General features: G+C 37.4%; 4 protein-coding genes and 1 long non-coding RNA gene across 7 annotated transcripts; 2 read left to right on the top strand and 3 right to left on the bottom strand.

Moving 5' to 3' along the window:
* Positions 1-1,682: 1,682 nt before the first annotated feature.
* Positions 1,683-2,063, bottom strand: LOC113351553 (cytochrome P450 71A1-like). The gene has a single exon (XM_026595515.1). It carries the CDS (start codon positions 2,061-2,063, stop codon positions 1,683-1,685), a length of 381 nt encoding a protein of 126 aa, XP_026451300.1.
* A 60-nt stretch (positions 2,064-2,123) lies between these two features.
* Positions 2,124-2,751, bottom strand: LOC113351552 (cytochrome P450 71A1-like). The gene is made up of 2 exons (XM_026595514.1): positions 2,308-2,751; positions 2,124-2,219 (listed from the first exon to the last, which is right to left on the bottom strand). Exons 1-2 carry the CDS (start codon positions 2,749-2,751, stop codon positions 2,124-2,126), a joined length of 540 nt encoding a protein of 179 aa, XP_026451299.1.
* Positions 2,752-7,174: 4,423 nt separating this feature from the next.
* LOC113351551 (zinc finger CCCH domain-containing protein 17-like) lies at positions 7,175-8,567 on the bottom strand. The gene has a single exon (XM_026595513.1). The coding sequence runs from the start codon at positions 8,565-8,567 to the stop codon at positions 7,284-7,286; it is 1,284 nt and encodes a 427-aa protein (XP_026451298.1). The 3' UTR covers positions 7,175-7,283.
* Positions 8,568-9,350: 783 nt separating this feature from the next.
* LOC113348289 lies at positions 9,351-11,948 on the top strand. The gene is made up of 3 exons (XR_003359561.1): positions 9,351-9,594; positions 9,725-9,796; positions 11,174-11,948. It is a non-coding gene; the product is annotated as an uncharacterized LOC113348289 (long non-coding RNA).
* Positions 11,949-12,340: 392 nt separating this feature from the next.
* Positions 12,341-16,042, top strand: LOC113348287 (pentatricopeptide repeat-containing protein At5g25630-like). 3 transcript variants are annotated; one of them, XM_026592002.1, is made up of 4 exons: positions 12,351-12,484; positions 13,255-13,391; positions 13,601-14,512; positions 14,877-15,779. In XM_026592002.1, exons 2-4 carry the CDS (start codon positions 13,320-13,322, stop codon positions 15,777-15,779), a joined length of 1,887 nt encoding a protein of 628 aa, XP_026447787.1. In that variant the 5' UTR covers positions 12,351-12,484; positions 13,255-13,319. The 3 variants fall into 3 exon arrangements, with proteins under 3 accessions (XP_026447786.1, XP_026447787.1, XP_026447788.1); XM_026592003.1 differs by lacking the exon at positions 12,351-12,484 and adding an exon at positions 12,500-12,584; XM_026592001.1 differs by lacking the exon at positions 13,255-13,391 and having other exon boundaries at positions 12,341-12,484; positions 14,877-16,042.

Genomic DNA, 16,042 nt, shown 5'->3' with positions numbered 1-16,042 from the left:
TGTTATATCTTGATATCCTCTCATAATGAGTTTGTTAAACATTTTTATCTAACCTATCGGAATTAAAGGTTTCATTCACATAAACAACACAAAATTGCTCAATTAACCCAATAACGACAATTTCTGGGTGAAAAAGACATGTAGAATTTGATATTGTTTAAATGGACGAGAATGTAAAAATAGCCAGGATGTAAACAGTTCCATCCTACCCATTTTTCAAATACTTTTTATTATTTTTAATTTACATCAGGATGCATCCAGTTTCACCCTCGCTATTTCTTAAGATTAAGCTAGGATGAATCCAGATTCATTCTTGCTATTTTTTTGGTGTCCATTTCACCTATACTAATTTTTGCTCGTCTATTAGAATCATGTTTTAAAAATATTTGGACAAATGACCCAATTTCTCCATAAAAAACTAGCGAGCCTTATATCATAAGATTAAACCACACCAATTTGTGAGATGTGATAGTGAGGTGAGAGGAAAATATAAAGGTAAACGTCCTATTATAAATTTTGATAATTGCTGAAATTCATTCATCAAAGACAAAGATGCAACAAATATGCATAATAAGTAAATGGTAATTACTTAGTAGTTGATGAATCATGGTGTATCATATACCCTCATATATCCCTTAGTAGTTTAATAGATTTTATTTTATTTTTTTAGGTCAATCAACAAATTTCAGTGTATTCAAATCAAAACGTGATTACATGATTGCTTACAAGAATAACAAAAACATCAAGGTACAAGATAATAAAACCCCTAGTACAACTGAAGATATCAATTACAAATACATAGCGAAGAGAAAGAGCCATTTACCGTAAAGATACCCAATTTTTGTAAAGGTAGTAGGGAAGAATGATGGTATAATCCGGAATCAATTCCGACCATTTAATGATTTTCTTCTTCTTCTTCAATAAGAGATACTCCTGTAAGAAAGGAGTTATTTGCCCAAAATCTTGTAGATCCAAACGAACCAGGATGCGCTGAATCCCTTGGATTGAATATAGATTCTAAGCAATACCGTGTTGGATTGTTGATGCTCTTGAATCGAGAATAGCAAGTCACGAACCAGGGATCAAGGTTTGAATAAATCGCCCTTAAAGTGAAGAGAAACTCGTCCCAAATGGCGAAGAAAAATCGCTCCAAATAGCGAAGAAATATGTCAAAAAAAAATTACTTTATTTGATTAAAACTTTAAAAAAAAAATCTTGCTCAGATCTGGTCCAAAAAAGACCAAATCTGAGCAAGAGATTAATGAAAACTAAAAAATTTTCTTTTAATAAATTTCATGCTTTAGAAAAAATATATAACAAATAAATATAAGTTGAGATCATCTTAGGCTCTTAGTAAATAGATTTATATTTATGATAATTACTGATATTTTGGAGTACTTTCAGGCCATGTTGTGTTAGGCGCTAGGCGAGGTGAGTCTCCAAGCCGTTCGCCTACCGCGCCTAGGCGCCCTTGGAAATATTTTAAAAAACATAAAAAAAAAATGGGCACATCTTGGCGCCTAAGGCGCTTTATTGCCTAGGCGCCCATTGGGAAAACTCGTGCGCCTAGGGCACCTTTCACAAGATATCTTTCAGGTTTTAAGATGTGGAATGGAACGGTATTGGAGAAACAAGAAGAGGTATCTTCCTACTAACAGTAATGCCAAAACACTCGGACATGTCTAGTTCTCCAACATGTTAGCATCACCAGGCAATCCCCAGTCGAACCCATGCAAGAGGTTGGCGAGAACAAATTCCACCACTGCAAGGCCAAATGACACCCCATGACACCCTCTTCTTCCAGACCCAAATGGGATAAACTGGAAATCTTGCCATTTAAAATCAATAGGATTATTTTCAAATCTCTCATGATAAAACTCCTCTGGTTTGTCCCACACTTTAGGATCTCTTTGAATCGTGTAAACATTCACAAATACTCCTGTATTTGTTGGGGCGTCGTAACCTTTTATTTTGACATTAGCTGAAGAATTTCTTGTTAGCAAAGTTGGTAGAGGCGGATGCAATCGTAAGCTCTCTTTGATGACACATTTCAAGTAGTCCATTTGATTAATGTCATGCTCTTCCACTTTGACGTCGCTGCCTACCACTCTTCTTACCTCTTTCTATGCTTTCTTCATCACATTCGGATTCTTTATAAGCTCTGCCATTGTCCACTCAATGAGAGTTGATGAGGTATCGCTTCCAGCAACAAACATGTCCTGATATTCATAACACTTATAGTTTCAGTTATATATGAACTTCAAATGCATCATGAGAGAGACGGTGACAGAGAGAGAGAGCGGATACCATTATTATTCCTTTGATATCATCTCGAGTGAGATTGAGGTTTGGTTCTTTTTCAGCATGAAGAATAAGTAGATCTATGAAGTTTCTCTTATCTTCGACTTTGTCGGGATCATCGTGTTTTGCATTTGAATTATGAGATAAGAGATGACCATCAATGACCTGATTGAAGAAAGTATCTATCTCTTCAAAGATTCTTCTAAGCTTCCCTTCTAATCCAGTGACAGTATCCATCCACTTCAGCCATGGAAAGTAATCTCCAAAGCTGAAAGTTGACTCCATCAACTTAATCGTATTCTTTACTAACCCAATAAATTTGTGTGCGTAATCTTTGTTAAAATTATCGCCAAGTGAACATCTAAATATAATGTAGTTTGACATATTGGATATTATCTCTATCAAATTAATCATGTCACTCTCTCTAGATGTATGAGCTATCTTTTCCATCACTTTATCAACTTCCTCTTATCTTATGTACTTGAATGATTGTACCCTCTTCATAGTCAACAACTCAAGGACGCAAAACTTTCTGAGTTGTCTCCAGCGCTCACCATATGGAGCAAGAGCTACATCATTTCCACCAAAGAAGAATCTTCTTATGGCTTTTGGAACAAGCCTATTCGCGAAAATAATATCATGGGTCTTCATGATTTGAGATGCCATCTCTGCAGATGAAACTACAAGTATAGGTTTTGTAAAACAATGTAAGAGTATGATTGGGCCATACTTCCCAGACATACGATGAAAATCTTGGTGAAGCATGGGAGTTAATTGATGGAAGTTTTCGAGGATTGGAATCTTGGGAGGAGAAGGTGGTAGGTTGAGCTTTGTGGCATCACTATACCTCTTAAGTTGCTTTTTGAACATGTGGAAAACTATGTAGAAAAACAGAATAGTTAAGATAGAAAGTGTGATTGGATGAAGCACGATAAATTCTTGTTTTGAATTTCTTGCAACAATGATGATATGACTCTAGACTAAAGTAGAACTCTTATATATAATGAAGTTCATTGATATACTAGGAAAGATTGTAAATCTTTTAGTATTGTTAGTTGCATCTGTACGATGTACTATACTTAAGATAGAGGCAACTGATTATGAAAATTTGACATTTTTCCAACCATACCTTTGAAATTGGGGCGTTTTGACCATTTTTCATGTATACTGCAATCTCTTTCTTAGCTATCAATTCCCGTTATAAATCGAATTTAACATCTCCTTCACCATTTTACGAAAGAAAGATAAAGAGGTTTGAACAATATGAAGGCTTAATTTTAAGGAAATATTATAATTTCAGTACATCCAAATCTTATCATGATGATGCAAATCCCAGGGCATTTAGTCGCGAGTTCATTTTTGCCGTCACATTGTAACTACTGGAAATCCAGTAGTACACCCAAGTAGTAAAATAAACAAGATCTAAGGAATCTTAAGAACGAAGCAAAATCAAAATCCTTTTACTGATCATTAACTTATGAAAATAATACAAATATGAGGACTTAGATAAACCCTAATATATCTTCCATAGACTATACTTCTCTCCCATCCAAAACTTCATCCCCTTTACGATGACCAAACACCTCTATTTATACGCAAACTAGTTAGTGAAAGAAAGCTCATTTTAATTCGCCGGATATCACACATTTCATGTGAACTTTCCTTTTTACTTCGTCGACGCCATTTTTCATAAAGTTTTCTCCTCCTTTCGCCGATAATCTCGGCACCTCGTCGGGACAGCTGTATCATTTCTTGCTCAACAATCCATGTACCTCGTCAGATGTCTTCTCGTTCAAGTAACCTTATTTCGCCTATCCTGCTTCGTAGATGATACCTTGTTCAACACTCCAATGGGTCTTTCGTGTCTCCAATCTATTTCGCTTATTCATTAACTTCGTATCGTTCCTTTGTACTCAGTTCTATTTACTTCGGCCAATCCTACGAACTTCACAGATCTGATAATAGTAGGAGTAACTCTGACAGCTGATTTGACAAGTTACTGATCACTATTTTTGGGAATGACACAAGATCTTTTGGTAAGATCTGTAAACCTAATTCGTGCCTTCTCGTGCGAACACGTGGCGAGTACATTTTCTGTACCTACACACATGGATATGCGCGTGACATCATGCCTTTATACAAATGTTCATTAAAAAACAAGAATTATTGAATTCAATTTTCAAATGAAAACTAGTTGTAAATTTAGGTTTATAATGGGATAGGATCTTCAGACAATCTTATATGGATACTATGGTACAAGATTTGCACCAATTTTTCTTTCGTGTCCAAACTACAATAAAGTTGAAGCTAATATTTTGTTGGTATGTTTCTTTTATAAACTCTAGTTTTAGACAAAAAAAAAAACTCGATTGGGGATCGAACCCAGAGTCTTCTTTCTTGTCCAAACTACAGTAAAATTGAAGCTAATATTTTGTTGGTTTCGTAGACCAGCGCCTTATCCATTAGGCCACAGAGTCCGACTTGTTATTAAGCATCATTGAGTTGCTATAAATTCACTGTCACTCTGTCTATTGTTTTACAGAGCACCTCACTGCAGAATTTTGACTGTGTGGATTTATCTGATTTTTGGATATGTGGAATGCATATGCATTGTTGTGATGTCAGTAAACCAAATGGATCATGGTAAGTACACCAAGTAGGGGACTTTCTCCAATTACGCCTGTGTAGTTCAGTTTGGTTTGAGCATATGAAACCAGTCAAGGTGTGGTTAAAATTTCGTTATGCTCTGATTGAGATGACATTTGTGAAGCATAATAATTGATTTGCTCTAAATTCTTAACGTTCAGATTATCATAAGAAGGAACTCATCATGTTGGGCATATCCTAGCTCATGAATGTGTCGTCTGATTTCTTTATAGAAAACGGATTAATGTGAACGTTTTAACGATATAGATTCTTCCGGTGCTTTGCTCTTTCTCGTTCTGCCTGTTTGCTGTAGGTACCTATCAAGTGTTTGGTAAAGTGTCAGTGTGACCATTAGACTATCAGACTAGTGAAATGTCAATGTCTGCCCATTTTAAGGTCTGAAATAGCTTTGAAATGTCAATGATGATTTCATTTGTTGTTTTAGTTCTTAGTGATTATGAGTTCTTGCTTAGGCATATGGAATTGGATTACTGGTTTCGAATTTGTATGTTCCATATTATGGGATGTTCCACCACTTACCAAGCTCAAAAGTTCTCGGTGTATGAGCACAGCTAGTAGTGCTTATCGCACCTATATGTATTTCAACTGCATCTTGGGGCATGAGAAGTTGGTGGGTTCTCGAAATGGTACATCCTCCCATCTCAGGGAAGGAACTGTCGAACCCACCTTCAGACGGCATCACAAACCTTAGCTTCTCAAATCAGAGTAATTTCATTTTAAGGGTACTGTGTTTTACATTGATGAATAATTTTACTTTTCTTTTGATGAATCAGGGTGTTAGGTTAGCGGTTCAACCATGGTAGTGCAGTCTTAGATAGTTGTTTTCCTGACGATTCTTCTTGGTTCACACCGGATTTTGATCATACAGTGAGGAGGTAACGGTTATACACCGGATTCCAAACCAGTAATTTTTTCTCTCAAGAAAGTAACCTTTCTGAAATACTACTAGGATATACCTGCACCCAATCTATTTGTCCAAGATATGATTTTTCCTTCGGTTCTGTCATGGAATCGGCTTAGGTTGTTTTAGTTTAACAAATGTTTGTTAGTTTACCTTTTACTTTATGGTTTACAACTTAAAGTTATCGGTTTCTTTTAGTTGTATGTTGTGCCTTCTGAAGACAAGGATACCTTAACTTTTGGTGCTCATAGACTCCTGCACCAACCAATGGGTCAAACCACTGAAGCTTTGATATTGAGAAGGTACATTCAACTAATAACAAGCATACCTGTGGTTGCTTATAGTTGAATTTCAGACCCTGAACTTTCTAAAACCTGCTTCTGTCTCAGATATTGACGAAACTAAACCCCATAGTGGACCAATTTGCTGGCTCTGCATTCTTCTAATGTTCCTGATTTTGAAGTTGCTAGGGGCAAGTTCAATCTGGAGCAATGACGTGTTCTTCATTCTGACTAACATTTTTTTTCATGTTTTCCAGTCACTTAAGTAGCTATAACAACTTGGATTAAACCCGTTATCCCATCTGGGAAGCTATTCTCTGTGGAGTTTAATACTCGAAAAGGATCATTTGTTTTCTTCATTGGTTTTGAAGTTTGATATTGTGTGTTTTCCTTGTAATGTGTATGTTTATCTCAGCTGAATTTGTTGGGTCTGCTTGGCAGGAAGGAACTGTCGGACTCATTGGAAAGAATACGTAGATGTAAAATTGTGTCCTCAACTTAATATGAACGATATTATCGAGGTAATGATGACATGAGTTAGTACAATTTAAAGATTCGTCTTACCTCAAGGTATTATTTGTATTACGCTGTTACTTCTTTTACAGTGACACATTTTGCTGAACCTTGCTTATCAGTTTAGAAGTACTGGTTATAGCCCCACAGTGCACGATTATGTGTATGCACTAATAGTGGTTCTTAACTGTGTTGCTCACGATTTCACTATTTACAGTTCTCAAGTCTCAACTAGTTGTTTTACTTTTTTTCTAGAATGCGTTTTACTGTCACCTTTAGTATTCGTGCTCCAAATCAAAACCATGTTGTACTGTGAAAAATAGTTAGGTTTTTCTCTGAGCACTAGAACACAAATCAAAATTTATGCATAAGTATAATTTTTGGAGTTGTCTCTTGAAACATTTTCTTTTTAGAATGAAGAAAGAATTGCTTTCACTCATCATCATGCTTCTGCTTTTTGTCTTTATTACAATGTACATATTAATGAAACTCAAAAGATTACAAACTCTCATACAACTAAAACAAGGGAAGCTTTGACATGGTGTTTACTGCTCAGAAAAGAACTTCTTACTGCCTGAGAGTCTTTATATTGTCCAGATCTCCACACTGTCAGTATTACATCACTGTTGCATTGTTGCTGCAGCTGCGGGTGATTGTTCAGTCCACTTCCATACTTTCAGATCACCATTTCCATCCCCAGTAAAAAACAAACCACCAGGAGCAGTTTGAATAGCTCTAGTCTCCTCTTTGGCATAAATTTTTCCTCGTTCCTTAAATGATGGCAGGTCATAGAGACGAACAGTGTTGTCATTACATGAGCATATCAACACAGGTTTTCCTTGTGCATCAGGCATCCCAGAGAGCGCTAACAAACCATGTTCTTCTTCATGGGTGTAAGTGACTTCTAACTTTCCAGTCTTAGTAACAGCCCATACCTTTATTGTTTTGTCCAGAGAACATGACAATAAAAACTGATCCCAGCAAAGAACAGACATTACGACTGATGTGTGATCTCTCAGAGTATAAATGCACTGTAACGTCTCAAGTCCCCATACCCTTATTGTGTTATCCATGGAACCAGAGTAGAGTATATTAGCGCCTACGACTAACGTAACAACAGAAGCACTATGACCCTGAAGAGCAGCAGCAGGCTCAAAACCATTGGTCGCAGCAGCAAATTTCCAGACCAATATTGTACCATCCTGTGTTGCAGCAAATAACTTCTCATTGCCCACTGCCAAGGCATAAACTTGTCCAGATGGACCACAAAGACTGAGCTCACTATTGGTTTGAGTATTCCAAGCCTTGACACAATTATTGATTCCAACAAAGACCCAGGGATCTTCACTGATGACACAACCAACTTCAGATCCAAGGTTAATTACAGTAGCACACTTGCCAGTTTGACAGTCCCAGACACGAACGGTTCCATCTTTGCCACCAGAATATAATTTGTCAGACCCCTTTGGTAAAGCAATCCCGCTAATGACCTTCTCGTGTCCAGCAAGTTGCGCCAACATTGTGAAATCATCACTGGCAAACCACCGATGCAAGAATTTACATCTTTCACCATAAGAACATTTGCCAGACATCCAATATTTACAAATCTGATCCTGAGCCTTAAATCCTGTACCTTTAGGTCTTCCATTAACTGCCCCACCTTGACTGCCCCATTTTGAAGGCACTCGATTGTACGTATTCGGTTTTCTTTGAGGAAACGAGCCGGAAAGAGAGAAATTCCTCTGGTCTGAAGGTTGCTGTCTCCCGTTGTTGCTGCATGGCTGTGGCAGTTCACTGTGGCGATACTGACATGGATTACGTGTACATCTACCCGCCCTCCAATGACGACAGACTTCATCTATTGTTGGCACTCCTCCTCCTGATCTCCTATTATCGATGCCCATAACTTCACTGATTTGAATTAGAATCCGATCAGCCGTATATGAATCAACCTGACGGAATGGAAAGGAAATAAATAAAGAAGCCCCGAAATCTCTCTGGTTTATCTCTACCTCTGTAATCCTGAACGAAAAACTGGAAGTATAAACTAGTTTCGCAAGTCAGGTGCCTTCCTATTTATAGGGGAAGAAGTGTTTGTAAATTACAAGTAAGCCCTTAAGCAACTTTCCATATCTTGGCGTCTGTTAATTACAAGTAAGCCATTTCTCAGCTTTAAGAATGACGCGCTAAGTAACTCGAGGAGGAAAATAGGAAATAAATAATCAAAACAATTAGTCAAGGACACGGCCATTGGTAGAGTGGGCCCCAGAAGATGAACAGTAGGACTGCTTTGCATATTGCAGCTGGTGCACGACACTCGAACTTCGTGCTAAAACTGGTCGAACTCATGCCCATAGAAGCACCTGAATTGAAAGATGGTTACGGTGGTAATACAGCCCTCCATCTTGCTGTTATTGCTGGCGTAGACGATGCTGTCACAGTAACGGTGCAAAAACATAGTAGAAACTTAACACGTATCTTACTAATATAAAGAAAAGAGGTAATTGTTTGGTGAAGCTTTTTCCCTTCACAAAAATGCCCCACCGGATTTTCATTTTTCTTGTTTAATGTCACGTAAAAAAGTATAAAACTGAAAGGTTAGTTATGTAAAAAGTCGAGTTAGCCAATCCACGTTCGAATCCTGCTATCCACATTTTCCCTTAAATTTTTTTCTTTCCTTTCTCTTCATCGTTTTTTTCTTTCGTATCTGTATTGAGAAAAGAAAAGAAGACCTTCTTCATCTCAATTCAGAATTTGGGGACTTCCTTGAAAGCATCTCCTTCGTTCTCCTCGATTAACTTATCATATCACCGAAAGAAAAATACAGCAAAACGAAGATTTGGGTTTCTTTTTTCCCCTTGCGAATATCCATGACAAAGGTGGTAGCAGATGAATTAGAAAAAACGACGAAACTTCAAAGAGACTTCCCAAGTAAGTGTCAGACATAATCTAGGGCCAATTTGTGGCTGATTTTTCTTTTGATTGTTTGATTTCAAATTCTAGGGTTAGTTTAGGGCCAATTTGTCTCTGAAAATTTCTTTTGATTGTGTAAAAATCGCAGGATTGAACTAAAGCTTCAGGCCACAGATCAGATTTCCAGATGATGCTGTGATAATTTCATTCCCTATTCCAGGTTAGTTTGAAATAATTTCAGTCCAACTATTTGTGTACTAATATTTTCGGTTATTTTGTCATCTCTCTGCTGCTACATCTGGAATAGAAAAATGACATGAAAAGTAAAATGGATTCATGAAAATGGTTTCTTACAGATTTTTTGTACTAAAAATTTCCTTATGAATTGTGATGATCTCTTTGTGCAAATTAGTATGTAAGAAAATTTGTATTACAGCGAATCAAGGCCTTAGTCATGCAAGAAACTATTCCAGCTTTGTTGTGATTTACATTCTGAACCGTTATAGAAAAGAATGTTGTGATGTGCATTTTAGAACCTAATTAAAAGAAATAAGTGTGATGAATTCTTGCAAACAGTCAACTATCTTCCATATTTTCGTTGTAATTGCTAATTACCAGCCAAGCCAACAATGATCTCCCTAACAAGTTGCAGCATTTCTTTACAGACCCTAACATATTTATGTACTTAAATAAGCCAAGCACAAGCTTGCTTGGAACTGCAAAGTTTGAGGTAAGCATCATGTTGGTCATTTTTATTACCTTTCTTCATTCCCCTGTCAAACAAGGAGGTATACCACGTAGGATACAAATCAATTTCTCATTATTTCTATGAAGTGTTAGTGCAATGTATTTTGAAACCCTGTAGAAACTGAAGAATCTGCGTAGAATTATAAGAAGCTTATAGGTTAATAAATCAAGAAACAAAAATAGACATTAATTACTATTGCGGGATGATCCAAGAGAGCTGATTTCATTCATTATTGTTGGTTAAAAATCTTTGGTCTGAATTTCTCTTGGAAACTTGCAGCTTACTTTTGATGCGAGTATACCTTTTAGAAGGGATTCTCGGATTTGATACCTTTGGTAGGTAAAATTTCTTTTTTTGAGTGTTTAATTTTCGGTATAATAGTAATTGAACCTAGCGTGTTTGGTAAATATCCCAGACGTCGTCACCACAAGACCGATATTTTGTATCATTGGTTTTGTCGCATAACTTCAGATATAGCTGCAGCCACATCATACTAGCTAGGTAACATCAATGTGTGACAACAACACTTAACAAAAGATTTTTCTCCGTGTACCATATACATGTCGTGCCAGGTACCTGATGTTGACTGCTACAGTGCACATATATGTATGAATTAAAGTCCGAGTTCTTTCGAGGGAATTAGATACTGTTATCAAACTTCAAATTTGAATTTCACTTTTGCAGAAAAACGTGGATGAAATGTTCACTGGCCGAGTTTATATTATAATATTAATGTGGAGAGTGGTTGTTTTTCCCGGTCAGCGGTTCAAATTTTTTTTGACCAGTGTCTTTGTATATGGGTATTGATTGAATGCTGATTTTCTTCTTCTTCATTATGCATCAAAACAGGGCACACTGATTTAATCCCCTCGGCATCACCGTGGAAAAGATTGTGGCGGCGTTTGAGGCAAAGGGAGGTTGGGATGGTACAATGGGAGACCATAAGACTGACATTTCTGCCGTGAGTGTGGAGGTTCCCTCTGATCGCAGGTTGGTTGCAAAGAATGGGGTTGGCCTACTTAGGGAAGCGACATCATCATATTGTGGATCGAAGTTATTGTACCGAGATGATGTTGACAGTGGTGGTGTTATTCCAGTAACCCTAGACAGCATTGGGATATAGTACTATTTAGTTTGGGTGGAGGATTACCAACATTTTCCAAAAATGGATTCAGGCTTGCGTTTCTTGGCAAGGGCTTGAAGATGTTTGGGTACTGCAAATAGAAGATAAGGTATATAAGAGGGAGTATGGTGTATGTATCAATGATTTACATCATTGTTTGCTGATATACAAGTTTCTTTTTAGCTATCTAGCTAGAGACCTGGTCTTCTCGCCAGTGAAGGGCCAAAAAACTTCCATTTAATGTATTCAAAGGAAGACGACTACTCCAACAGCTCGCGTATGGGTTTAATAATGCCTTACCATCCAGTAGTCCTATTGAGTCCATTTATCAAGTAAATCAATCACTTTAATATATGTTAATTTTGGTAGAATTACCATCAACTGCATTTTATCGGAAGTTAGATATGTATATTTTAATAACAGAATGAATGGCAGGCGCATCGCGCGTGCGTGTTATACTAGTATATGCAATAAAAATGGGTTGAATCACCAGTTACTCAATGCTGATATTCATATTACTCAAGAGCATACAGAAATGCTTAGATTCCTATGTGAGGTTATGAAAGATGAAGAATCAAGTTCCTTTCAAGGTCATTGGGGAGCTCATCTTATATGCAGCATAACTCGTGCTGATTTATTCAAAACGTGATATAGCGTGAATTTAAGAGTACGAGGGGATCTCACTCTTTTTTTCTAATAAGATCAAAAAATATATTTTTTAATTTTCTTTTTAATTAGTTCACAAAAAAATGCTCCTAAATAGTGAATTCACCGAAGAGGGAGTGAGTACTGGGAAAATGGTACACACCCGCACTCGCCATACCTTTTTGTATTTTGTTTTTGTATCATTTTCAGCCTCACCTTTTATTCTCTTTTAAAACTTTCGTAATTTTCTTCTTCTTGATGATATGTGGATAAGATTTTCAATGAGATTTCCATATTAAATCCAAAATGTAGCAATGGGTATTGCATGGATGGATGCATTCCCATCTCTACTTTGTCTCCACTCTTTACTGAACACACACTCAGAGCAACAGGTACAGCAAACTCACCACCCTCTCTCTTCTCTCTCAGAAACTACCCAGAATGAGATTTTGTTTCATTTTTTCTTGGAGCTAAAAAAAAAAAACCGCAAATGTAATCAATTTCTATCCAACTGTTGGTCTTTCTGCTGGAAATTAATCTGCTCAAGTTAGACTAATTTTGTAGTTTCAAGTTCAGTTTTTTCTGTTTGTTTCATGGAAAATTTTCACTGTTCTTGTGGAAAACCTAAAACTTTGATTGAATTCTTGTATTAATTGGCAATATAATCAAAGTAGATTCAGGGTTTTTTGGTAGGTTGTACTTTGAAGTGCTGAATTGATGAGCTTGATACATAATTTATTTGAATCTGATTTTGCATATTCTACAAAAATATCATAGTTCATTTACTTTTTTGGAACTTGTTTTGTGCCCATGTAACTCCATCTAGTTGAGCACTATCTGCTTCATTGTTTGAGGTTATAGAAATATAGTATTGATGCAGGGCTAAGGCCTTAGGCAGATGGTTTAGAGCTTATATCCCCTTGCACACACCCTTACAGATTATCATACATAATCGGCAATCGTCACCTTTTTATGTTCTTTGTCGTGGCTATCCATGTCTTCTCAGTGGTAGATCCATTTATCTATCCATTTTCAATTCCAAGCAAGAATTTGTCTTTGGTGTTACCCATCTAAAATTGTACAACTTGCATCAGTGAACTTCTTTATTTGCGTATATTAGAGAACAACAATATGATGTGTACCTTTCGGTTTGGTTTGTCAGATTTCTGCCATCGACCAACTGAGCAGTAATATTCGCAAGTTAACACAATAGGCTTGTATAAGGGAATGGAAGAATCCCGGAGGGAGAAGACTAATTCCAGTTCCAATGTAGAGAGGGTCCAAGCTGCACATAGTAATGTATGAAGTCCCTCCCACTTGTTAGCCGTTGTTGAAGCATGTAAAATCTTATGAATATGTTTTGCTCAGACCTGACATGTAATGTGTATTGGTTAGAACTTCTTCTCTTTTGGTAGGTAATGTACTTTAGGAGCTAGTTTCTATCTTACAGAATCTATAGATCGCATTTTTTTCCAATTGTTTAATTTGAGGGACTTACTATTTCGCAGGAACAACATCGAGAGCTGAAGAACCAACGAAATCCAATTTCACGCTCTTCAAGTTCTCAAATTCAATTGAAATGCATGATTTGTTCGACCAAAGGTAGTTGCCAAACAGTTCGCTCAAGAACCAAGCTGATGAACATTTTGATAGATAAAGGGACGCCCAAAGAAGCACAGACTATTTTCAACACTTTAATTGAAGAGGGACACAAGCCAACCTTGATAACTTACACAACCCTCTTAGCGTCACTAACAGCTCAGAAGCATTTTAAGTTGATTCCTTCAGTACTAGCTCAAGTGGAAGAACATGGAATGAAACCAGACTCGATATTCTTCAATGCCATTATCAATGCTTTCTCCGAGTCTGGGAACGTAGAGGAAGCCATGAACACCTTCTGGAAGATGAAGGAAAGCGGATGCAAACCTACAGCCAGCACCTTCAATACCTTAATTAAAGGGTATGGAATTGTGGGTAAGCCTGAAGAATCCCTGAAATTACTTGAGCTGATGTTACAGGAGGAGAATGCAAAACCAAATCTGAGAACATATAACATACTTATCAGAGCTTGGTGCAATAAGAACAATATCACTGAAGCATGGAATGTGGTATATAAAATGGCGGGATCTGGTATGCAGCCTGATGCTGTCACTTTCAACACCATAGCAAGAGCTTATGCCCTCGATGGGAAGACGAGCATGGCTGAAGGGGTGATACTGGAAATGCGAAGCAGTAATGTGAAGCCGAATGAACGAACTTGTGGCATAATAATTAGTGGGTATTGCAAAGAAGGGAACATGAGGGATGCTTTAAGGTTTGTGTATAGGATGAAGGATCTCAGGGTGTACCCTAATCTTGTTGTTTTCAACTCTCTGATTAAAGGCTTTCTGGACATTACAGACATGGATGGGGTTGATGAGGTGAGTTTTCGACCTGGTTACTATGCAGTATGATTCACCATCCAATGTCTACAATCTAATATTGCGTAAAATACTAAAATGACAATATGTGGTAAACATAATTCTCTCATGCTGTTTAGTGAATTTTGTGTTTTATCCCTTCTTATCAAGTTAGACTTTAATTTTGGCGGTTCCCTTTTCTCACTAGGAATTCATGATATGCTCATAAGTGACTCACTTGTGATGGTTCACTGAGAGCCATTGAGTCTTATTCAAAAATTGAATTTTCTGTTCTACCTCCTCCCATTATTTTACATAGCCCTTATCTTTACTCGAGGTGATGCCTCACTAGGAAATAAGTACTGATATAGTCTCTGTCTTACAGGTTCTAGCGCTGATGGAAGAATTCAGAGTGAAACCTGATGTAATTACTTTCAGCACCATCATGAATTCGTGGAGTGCACAGGGACTCATGGAAAAATGCAGGAAGACCTTTGAAGATATGGTGGAAGCTGGTATAAAACCTGACACTCAGGCGTACAGCATTCTTGCAAAAGGGTATGTCAGAGCACGAGAGCCTGAAAAGGCTGAAGCCCTCCTGTCAATAATGGCTGAATCGGGTGTTCATCCAAATGTTGTAATCTTTACCACAATCATCAGTGGGTGGTGCAGTGCAACCAGTATGGATAATGCAATCAGGGTATTTGAGAAGATGTGTGATTTAGGTGTTTCTCCCAATCTGAAGACGTTTGAAACCCTGATATGGGGATACAGTGAAGCAAGGCAGCCAATTAAAGCAGAAGAGTTGCTCCAAACCATGGAAAAAATGGGCGTTCCTCCCACGGAAAGTACCATTGAGCTTGTTTCAGACGCTTGGCTATATATTGGTTTAGCAAACAAGGCAAGCAGAATCCTTGGGACTGGAAATGAAATGGAAGTGACAAACGCGTTGGAAATGGAGAAACGCAATGAGATACCAAAGGAAAGTTTGGAAAGAATCTATCAGAAACAAAACCCAACTGCTTCATATTCGGACATGTTTTCTGTTCCTGGATTAGCTGTAAGTGATCAGCAAAACTCATCTGTTGCTTCCAAAAGAAGCAGGATGCTACTGGGAGACACTGAGATGTCATCAGAAAGCCTTTGGACAGCAACAAAATGCAGGTTTCTTAGTCGCACATGTAGGTATGCGGCGAAATCCCCAATCATATGCCAGAAGCAGTCTCATTTGCAGCTTGGAATGTACGAGCATCTTGTAAATTCTTCTAGTTTGGTCTTCCTTAATTGAAGCTGTCAGTATTTTCAAGTGACCCAACTCTGGAATCCTTTGGTGGTTACATTGCAATTCTGCTCGACTTCTCGTGGAAGCACAAATTGTTCTGATTCAATACACTTCCTTAAATACTGTAGATACCAAAACAGGCCATCCATTTAAAAGACTGGACCCCTTTGTTTGTGCAGTCTAATCTGTATTTGTCAATATCTGTTACACTGCATGTATACATTGTTGATATTCTGATGTAATGAAACACTGTTAATTTCTTTCATTTA

Source organism: Papaver somniferum, chromosome 2, assembly GCF_003573695.1.
Source record: "Papaver somniferum cultivar HN1 chromosome 2, ASM357369v1, whole genome shotgun sequence".
NCBI classification, from domain to species: Eukaryota; Viridiplantae; Streptophyta; class Magnoliopsida; order Ranunculales; family Papaveraceae; genus Papaver; species Papaver somniferum.
This window is presented reverse-complemented; position numbering and strand designations above follow the sequence as displayed.

What these genes read in the sequence shown, in the direction of transcription:
- LOC113351553 (XM_026595515.1), bottom strand. Translation starts at nt 2,063, where the DNA reads ATGGACTACTTGAAATGTGTCATCAAAGAGAGCTTACGATTGCATCCG.
- LOC113351552 (XM_026595514.1), bottom strand. Translation starts at nt 2,751, where the DNA reads ATGGAAAAGATAGCTCATACATCTAGAGAGAGTGACATGATTAATTTG. An exon ending in ATATCAAAGGAATAATAATG is followed by an intron (nt 2,220 to 2,307) that starts GTATCCGCTCTC and finishes TATGAATATCAG; the next exon opens with GACATGTTTGTTGCTGGAAG.
- LOC113351551 (XM_026595513.1), bottom strand. Translation starts at nt 8,567, where the DNA reads ATGGGCATCGATAATAGGAGATCAGGAGGAGGAGTGCCAACAATAGAT.
- LOC113348287 (XM_026592001.1), top strand. Translation starts at nt 12,407, where the DNA reads ATGGGTATTGCATGGATGGATGCATTCCCATCTCTACTTTGTCTCCAC. An exon ending in ACACACACTCAGAGCAACAG is followed by an intron (nt 12,485 to 13,600) that starts GTACAGCAAACT and finishes ACTATTTCGCAG; the next exon opens with GAACAACATCGAGAGCTGAA. An exon ending in ACATGGATGGGGTTGATGAG is followed by an intron (nt 14,513 to 14,876) that starts GTGAGTTTTCGA and finishes TCTGTCTTACAG; the next exon opens with GTTCTAGCGCTGATGGAAGA.